This window comes from Hordeum vulgare, chromosome 7H (assembly GCF_904849725.1).
Source record: "Hordeum vulgare subsp. vulgare chromosome 7H, MorexV3_pseudomolecules_assembly, whole genome shotgun sequence".
Lineage (NCBI taxonomy): Eukaryota > Viridiplantae > Streptophyta > Magnoliopsida > Poales > Poaceae > Hordeum > Hordeum vulgare.
The window spans coordinates 410,334,231-410,343,284 of NC_058524.1; the positions used below are offsets into that span (position 1 = coordinate 410,334,231).

The window sequence follows — 9,054 nt, forward strand, 5'->3', positions numbered from 1 at the left end:
CAGAAACGTTTACATGCATTTGATAGTGTTCTTTGTGATTTCCCATGTTTTGCAAGATGTGCTCCTATGATTGCCCATGTTTTGCAAGATGTGCCTAGATGCACATTTCATGGGTAGCAAATTATTTCTGTTTCATAATTTATCTTCGTTTGGCATTAAACCGAGGAAACCACGCAAAGTATGACATGGATTCATCACTACAGCGGGATCATGACCACAAAATTAGGGCAAAGATACTATTTTAAGCGCTAACCAATATTTGAATTTGTATCCATCTTGAAATGAGAAATAAATGTGATAATTGTAACACGCGATGGAATAAGGAGGTCGGAGGACTACGGTGTTCTTCCTGGAGGAAGGAAAGCAAAGTGTTGCATCGGCTACCACCGGAGCCATTGTCATTTGCTGCGGCTCCCGTTGCACTGGTGAACCAAACCGTTGCCATTGGCACTACCGTTCATGTGGATCCCATTACTGCTGCTGCCTGCATCCCTTCGCTTCGCGGTGGCTTTCTTTAGCCCCCATATGCGAATGGTATGATCATCACTCGCAGACGCGAGCATATGTGGATTTGCAGGGTTCCAGCTTACGCAGTTGACCGCACCCGAGTGGCCAGACAGGGTCTCGATAACATCTCCACTAGCTCTGTGCCATATATAGACCTGACAAATTAAGAAAATTGCATGACACTGAGTTGTCGAACTGAACCAATGACATTGAAAATGTCACAAATTGTTGTATATATTGTTATGCTCTATTAGATACAGTAGAAGGCGGCTGTTCCAGTTCAGTCACTAGGTTCTCCAGTAACACTGGCTTGCAAGATAGCAAATATAACTTCGAAGTTTCTAGAATCTAGCCTTTATCTGGAAGCTAATCCCTCCGTCCCATAATATAAGCGCCATAATAACGCTCACATATTGGCTGTAATAACATCTTATATTATGGGACGGATGGGAGAAATAAATAATATAAATGGTGTGGACAACGTAATTTATTGATCTATTTGCATCCACAGTCAATATATATCATACTTATTTGCATCCACAGTCAATATATATCATACCTTTGCGTCTTCGCTTCCACTGGCAATAAAGGCCTGCTCAGATCCACCGAAACATGACCTTATCACAAACCGGCTGCGCTTATGGCCAGTGTACCGTTTAACTCGAATGGGATCATTCCTTATGTTCCACAAATGAATCTGCTCATTTATAAGATTAACAAGCAAGAAATCACCATCTTCCGAAAGTGAAAATGAAGTGACTGTTTCCTCCTCTTCAATCAGCCTCTCCTGTTTTGTGTCCCTATTGAATAACAGAATTGCAGAATCTCTACTGGTGCTTATTATAAGTTTGCCATCTTTTGAGACAGCAAAATCAGATGTTTTTGTTGACCTCTGCCCTTCCCAGCAATCTGCTTGTTTTCCATCTAAATCCCATAAGCAAAGCCTTTGATCACTTAAACCAGACAATATTTGCTTTCCATCTGGAAACCAACCACATGACACCAGACCAATGCCAGATTTTTCATAAACATGAACACATTCGCCAGATTCAATATCCCAGCGCCGGATGACTTCTTCCATTCCACACGTGAGAAGCTGGCAATCATCAGGGCTCCATGCAACCATCATCACTGGTTTCTCATGACCAGTCAATGTGTGCTTCAGCAATAGTTCTCCATCTTCATCAACCTAGGATAACGAATACTCACATTACTGCAAGAAAGGAGAAGATTGTTTTGTGCTGCATCAACTATCGAGGTGGTGGTGAACATGTAACCTTAACCATCGTTATCAGTAAACACACGTACGCGTGAAATGCAGCTAGCTTCCTGGAACAATGCGGAAGAGGAAAACAGAAAATCGGGTTCATGCTCATCAGGATTTTGAATGGTTTCAAGTGTTGAAGGAGATAATGGAAATTTTGTGCAGAAATAAGTTTTGACATTTTAAGATAAGGAGCAACAATAAGTGTGTGACCACAAAAAAAGTCAGAACACCTTTCAGACAAGCTAACCATTCCTTACATGCATAAAGACCAAATCTCTAGGATCATGGAGTTGTTCATTTAAGTGTAACCAGAAGAACAAATAAACTTCCATGTTCAACGGCGACAGGCCAAGAGAAAAGTGAATGGTCACACGATCATGGAGTAAAACTGACAAACATATTAATCAAATCCATTTGGTGCTGAAGCCAAACACTGTACAAATAGGCTCCGATGAAACTAATTATGTAAAAATGGCAATCTTTATCTTTCACTTTCATTTGCACAAATAACAAAATATTACAGACAACAATTTTTCAGACAGAACAAATAGCAGGTGAACAGCCAAGCATGAATGAGAGTGTGCAATTTCAAGTTTTCACATGGAGTGCAAAACTGGAAAAGCAAGGGGTAAGTGACTGCACTGCTAAACACCAATTAAGTAAGAATGCCGAAAGTCAGAAGCATACCTTCCATATGACTGCGGTTTTATCATTTGATGCAGATGCTAAATACTTTCCATTGTTTGAAAATTGGAGAAACCATACTTCGTCACGATGTGCAGACAAAACCTGCAATAATTTTACTTTCTTCTGCTTTAGTAGTACAAGTGATAAGATATGCATCTAGTAGTGTGTGATCGTCCAACACAAAACATAACAGGCATTTTACTGTTTTACACTAGGAATGAAAGGCACATCAGGACCCTCAGCTGATAGGATGTTTTCGTGAATAGAAAAATTGCACTCAGCTAACATCTACCTTTCTCGGCCAGTTGTCCATACAGAACAGTTAGTCCGATACTTCCTCATGCAAATCTTAATTTGTTTGTACCCTTCCAAACCTAAATATATATTGCAAAAATACTGAAACAGCAAGACAGAGAAGGGGCGGGGCGGGGGGGCTGTACAGATGCTCGAGAATTGAGGGACTTATATGTTATGCCAGCTGAATCACATGTTCCTATGTGCATATATTGTAAGTAAAGTGGACTTTGGTTCTTCGATTAAGATGACTATATTTTACTCCATCCGTAAAGAAATATAGGAGTGTTTAGATCATTATAAGTAGATCTAAACACTCTTATATTTCTTTACAGAGGGGGTACACTTCAATTATCCAACAACAACAAAACCAAAGTATACATTAGTAGTGGTCAAACATACGTGCTCACGGCTGCATGACATACAGTCCAAAGAGAAAGAGAAGATAATAGAACAGAACTTCTAATGAGACATCAAATAAAAGCAATGAAAAGGACACATAGTCTACTACTACTTATAAAAGTCAAAATTAATGATCGTTAATCTTGGAAATAATATTACTGCCAAACTGGACGTGCGTTCACACACACGATTACTAGTAGGTAGTAAAGGAAAGAGCAGACACTACTGCTTCTATTGGTGAGTGACCAGTCCAGTCAGCCGATAAGTGTGCAACCTTGATTTATAGAATACTCTATTCAAATAACATGTAATAATTACAATCCCTGAAATAGGGCACCAGCATGAGTTCTGACCTGCACAGCCTGAGATGGTATCTGATCTCTCCCACAGTGATGATCGATATAGAGTGACAGGCCATCAACAGAATTATGGAGATAACAAGCTTCACGTTGTACAGTGAGTGCCTGTTCAACTAAATTCTCTAACCTCCTCTCAGGTACCATAACAGTAGGGGGGAGCACCTTTTGCAATTCCTCTAGGAGCTTAAACCGTGAGTTAGAAGATTCAATTCCAGGGTTTGAAAAACCAACCAAGACGTTTTGCGGAAAAGATATTAAGCAACTTGACATTTCGTGAACTCTTTTTCTGTTAATGCCAAGAGGGGAGATTTCACTTTGCAGCGTCTTTAAAGCACCCATGACATTGTCAGTTCTCAAAAGTTCAAAGAATTTCTGCTCCAGTAACAAAAATGCTGCGGACTTCACATTATTTTCATCCAGAAGACCAAGTGTGTTCAAGGTAACGAGTGCACCGTCCCAATTCCCATCAAGTACCTGCTTTCTAAAAAGATTCACTGGTGGAGAATGCAGTGTTATACCTGATTCCTCCTCAAGAACAGCTCCAGTTTTTTCATATCCAAGAGTATACAGAGATTTTGTGAGTATCCTCACAAATTCATCCCTCTTAATTAAACCTTTAGAACCAACCATAACTTCTTTCCCTTGGGAAGTCAAAGGTCTAGCCATTGTACCTCCCAAAGGATTAGCGGGTTTAGAATAACAGGGAATGTCTGACAAACTTGCTGATTCTACTGAGGATGCTCTTGCCCGTTTTGATGGCGGTTCATCATCTTCAAAACCTCCCATGAAATGCCAAAATCAGCCCATATATTCTTTACTTCTGTAGAGAATAATGTTACAGAAGCAACCAGAAATTGCCACCACAGAAATCTGTAGGTTACTGCAGTCTGCAAATAAATAGCATATTACAGCCATGAATTATCAAATGCAACCAATAACAGATAGTCCATCTCTACCACTTACATCTAACAATGGATACCAACCATGCAAATTTGCATTAAAGCAAGAAATAAAATGATGCACGCAATGTAAGAAAATACAGCAAGACACAATGTAACATCTAATCTAACAAGACATGATACATCACACCTTGATACAATCTACCAGTCCATGTGACAGACGTATGAGGAAACATGAATTACAATTCACGGCTGAACCTCAGAACCGTAAGGCACAGGTAGTATCGCTCTCGGTTATTTTTGTAAGGTGCGGGTCAAACGTTATGCACACTCCAGAAAGATCCCCAGAAAGATCCAGAATTTGACTATGTTATTAACCATCACATAATCCTAAAGAGAAAAACCATTTGTTCGCGACCAGTCAAAGGGAACCACGAATATGTGAGTTACAACTAGCAAGCTTATGTTTAGTAATCCCCATTTTAAAAACTAATAGGACTATAGTCCCAATTCAAGATTGTATTATCTGATCTCTTACCTGCCAGGCTGCCACCATACAAGAAACAAAACAAAGTCAGGATGATAATTGGACCAGCATACCCAAAGACAAAGTCACAACATCACTGGCTTCTGGCAAGCTACCACTGATTCGGAAACAATTACTCCATCAGTAGTAATAGTACCATCGCGATACTTTGGACCAACTGGTAACTGGTAATAAACCACAAAATATCTCACTCCAAGATGAGACTCTTGTTTTAGAGAACTTAGCCCAAGACTCTGGCAGCAGAGGTTCTTTTTGCCATGAGTTAGCAATCAGAATTGGTAGTCAGTTGCTAAAATATGATAAATAACCGCTCCACGTCGGATCCCTACCCTTAATGGCAATCCTTCACTAGAACTTAACTGCTGCATATCGGTCGACTACCACTGAGAAGTTGAAGATAGCCTCCTGTACCACTACAACTGAGAAGTTGCAAATGGCCTCCATTGCAAACTAAAAACAAGATGTCCATGAATACTCAAATAAATTACTAGCAATATCTGACATACTAGGCGGATGACCCCTGCAATTACCACGATCCAATTGTTCAATCCACCCTTGTAAGTTGTAACTATCTCTGCCTAGGTTAATTACCACCAACCGTAAATCGCAGGGGGCTACCTAACCCCGCGCCCTTCGTGATTTCACAAGCTACGAAGGATAATAAAGAAACTAAGCATGCAGTGCCGCGACGAGGGGGGCGATCATGTACAGAACTCCGTTGCTGGATGAGTTCATCGTACGGTTGTACATACGCGCGCCGCCGCAGGAATCCCCCCTCCCGAATCCACAATCCCCGCGTCAGAAATCAAGAGGCGAAGCAGAGAGAAGGGAAGGGCCCTGACCTCCAATCCGGCGCCTGATCCCCGCGTGACTGGACGTGCGCGACGCGGAGCAGACCGCCGCTGCACGTCACCTCGCCGCTCCCTCGCACGGCCGACGCTGAGCGAGGACTCTGCACGCCGTCGCAATCGAGCCGCGAATCAAGCTGCCACCGCACCAAATCGAGCCGCCGCCGCCGTCGCACCAAATCAGGCCAGCAGCCGGTGGGGGCGGCGAATCGAACCTGGTGATGGAGCTACCGGAGGACGTCGGCGCGACGCTTCGTGGGGGGCGAGACCACCGGGGATCTTCACCGCTGGGGACGCAAATCCGCCGCTCGCTGCCTCGTCTTGTTCGTTTGGCAATGCCGCTGCCTTCCTCGGTGCTCTTGGAATAATATGATGATTGAAATAAAATAGAAAAGACGTGTGTAGGACGGTATGGTAGATACCATGTGTTTTTACTTTTTACCCTGTCAGTAAAAAGGATACGTGATACCCAATGAATTGAAGACGTAATTCTAGATTTCCGCTTACTTTCCTTAAAAACGATAATGCTTTATGTTAGACGTAGAGTTTCTGCTCCGAAGCTCATTTGAGCTCGGTAAACAGTAAAATAAAAAATAAAAAGTTTAATTATTTCCAAAAAAATAAACCAACATTGACAAAAAATCTAAATGCATGTAAAAAGTTGACATGAAATAACATTTTTTTACCATGAACATAAGATAACATTTCTGTAAGACATGGTAAAAACAAAATCGATACTCTAAAATCGCACTTAAAACTTTTGTCAATGTTGATTTAAAAAACTCTAAAAATATATAAAAAGGTTTTACTGTTCATTAAGCTCAATGAGTGGAACGGAAGGATACTTTCGCTTTATGCTTTCCTTTTACATTTTGTTTTACAAAAAATGACCTGCGTTTTTGGACTTGAAACATCTCCGACGTGGAGAGTTTATTTTATGTATCAACTTGCTTAGACTCATACCAAATGATCAGCTTGATAAGCTATCAACAAAAAAATGTTCACGATTGAAAAATGCTTTCGTTCCGTTTTATATATAAAGCAACGAACAACAACGCGGTAGAAACGCACGTCACTTCAACACACGCACACACCCAAGACATGATACATAGGCGTTGATCGCATCAACACCATCCATAGATAAGAGCAATCGGGGCTCAACCGGAAACACGCTATCGTGAAGAGATGAAGCCGCATATGACGAACCGTGGGCTATAAGGCAGCACCTTCAACAAAGATACGACACAGGAGCACCGCCACCGCCCTGATCGGAGGATCAGAGTTACCCCTCGAGCAGCACGACGGGAGTGAGAGCCGTGACGACGCCTTCAGGAAGGGAACGAGCTTCGCCGTCGTCGGTCCGTACGAAGAAAGAAAAGGTTTTCAACCCGGCCAACACTCACCGCCACCAATCGCCACACATGTGCTACCACGTTGCCCACACGGCATGGCCACTTGACAGCACCAAGCCACGTGTCGGGGGGATAACCCCGGGGTAGGCTCATCAAGCCCGCTCCTTCATTTCCTGCCCAAAGGATATGAACAAATACAGTTTCCTAAGGCCCAAGTCTTCTGGCCGGCTAGGCTGCGCCTACCGGCTGGAGGACGAGGCGGCCATATCTCTGGCCGGCCAGGCAACCCCTGCCGGCTAGAGTCGAGACGGTTACCTCTCCTGGTCGGCCTGGTCTAGCCAGCCGGCTAGGAACGAGGCGGCCGTGCCCAAGCCGGCTGGCCAAGCAGGCTAACCGGCCGGGGATCACAAGTCACATCAGATCGTAGGTCAGGATGAGACCTTACGATTAAAGGTAGCTATGCGTCAGCAAAGGTACTGGATCGGAGTGCCCGGCAGGTACGAGCGTCGGCGTCCATGCCGCTGACCTACCCCGGCTCTGATCCATCACCTAGCATAGTGTCGGACCGTCACACTCCCACTCCATTACTGCACTTGGCGTGGGGAATAGTGGAGGCGGTCATACTACCTGCCCATGACGAATCTCGCTGGACGACGCTCGACGTACAGCGCGTGCTCGGCGTCAACTGTCGTGGGTATAAGCCTGACAGTAGATGTGTAGGGTACAAAAGGGATGGGCAGAGCCTTAGCTACGGCGAGGTTGTATGAGTTCAGGCCCCTCTACGGTGGAGGTAATAGCCCTACGTCTCAGTGCTCAGGGAGCTTGTTGTCAAGTGGAATATCGAATACAGTGAATTGCTAACCCCTTGCACCAGAGGGGGAGGGTGGCTTATATAGAGTGTGCTGCCCTCCACAACGGTTCGGTGCACAGGGGTGGAGTAGTGGCGAATAAATGTCTACGTTACAGGTAACGTACGTCTTAAATGCTAATTAAGGCATATGGAAACGTATGACCATTTCCCTCCAGGGGGGTTTGTTGGAGCATATATTGAGCATATATCTCCATATGTGGTTTTGGTACTTGATGACAATTCCTATGGACTAATGGTTGCCTTAAGTTACATTTATAGGATTTGTCCATATGCACTTCTTGAAGTCCATCTGTTGGGTTCAAGGAGTTTATATGATGACCAAGATGGTATTCAAGGTATTATCCAAAGAATGGTCATAGAGAGACATGGTTGATCAAGATCTCAGACAAAGAGTAAATCAAGATGATCAACACACAAAGCGTACAAGATGTACCGAGAGGGATCAAGTGATCCCATGGTATGGTAAGCATTGTCCATTACGTGTTTGTGTACTAACCCATGGTCTTCGTGAGAGTTCTATGTGGGGGTTAGGTGTGTTTCCATGAGCTTGCGTCAAAGGGAAGATCTCATACAACCCATGGAGTATGACGTCAAGTTGTGATCGTCATCAAGATTGCGACGTGCAAGTTCAAGTGGATCAGCACGAAGATAGCATGCTTGAAGCTTGCCGTCCATTATGGTGGCAATGGACTTGTGAAGATATGCTGAAGAGTGGCTCACCCATAGTGAGTATGGGGGAGCAATCAACTAGTATTCATCAAGCCAACACAATCAAGAAAGGTGGTCCATCTTGAGGAAGCCAAGATCATCATCATCTAGCTCAAGAGGACGAGGTGCAAGGTATAGGTTTGCCCTTGATAGGTTTTCTGGTTAGGATAGATTGCTGTTCTATCAAGGGGGGCTCTCAAGTGAGTAGCTTGATCGTATCGTTCGTTGAGAGCTCAAACCATTTGCATCCTTGCATCATACTTCTTGGTTCTTGTTTGGTGTTTCTCTTTGTGAGTTTTAGAGCTTATGGTCA

At 43.5% G+C, this 9,054-nt stretch overlaps 1 protein-coding gene across 1 annotated transcript; it reads right to left on the bottom strand.

The window, feature by feature from the left end:
* Positions 1-222: 222 nt before the first annotated feature.
* LOC123407382 (WD repeat-containing protein 26 homolog) lies at positions 223-6,177 on the bottom strand. The gene is made up of 5 exons (XM_045100505.1): positions 5,805-6,177; positions 3,511-4,403; positions 2,462-2,563; positions 1,067-1,696; positions 223-662 (listed from the first exon to the last, which is right to left on the bottom strand). Exons 2-5 carry the CDS (start codon positions 4,300-4,302, stop codon positions 399-401), a joined length of 1,788 nt encoding a protein of 595 aa, XP_044956440.1. The 5' UTR covers positions 4,303-4,403; positions 5,805-6,177; the 3' UTR covers positions 223-398.
* Positions 6,178-9,054: the final 2,877 nt, after the last annotated feature.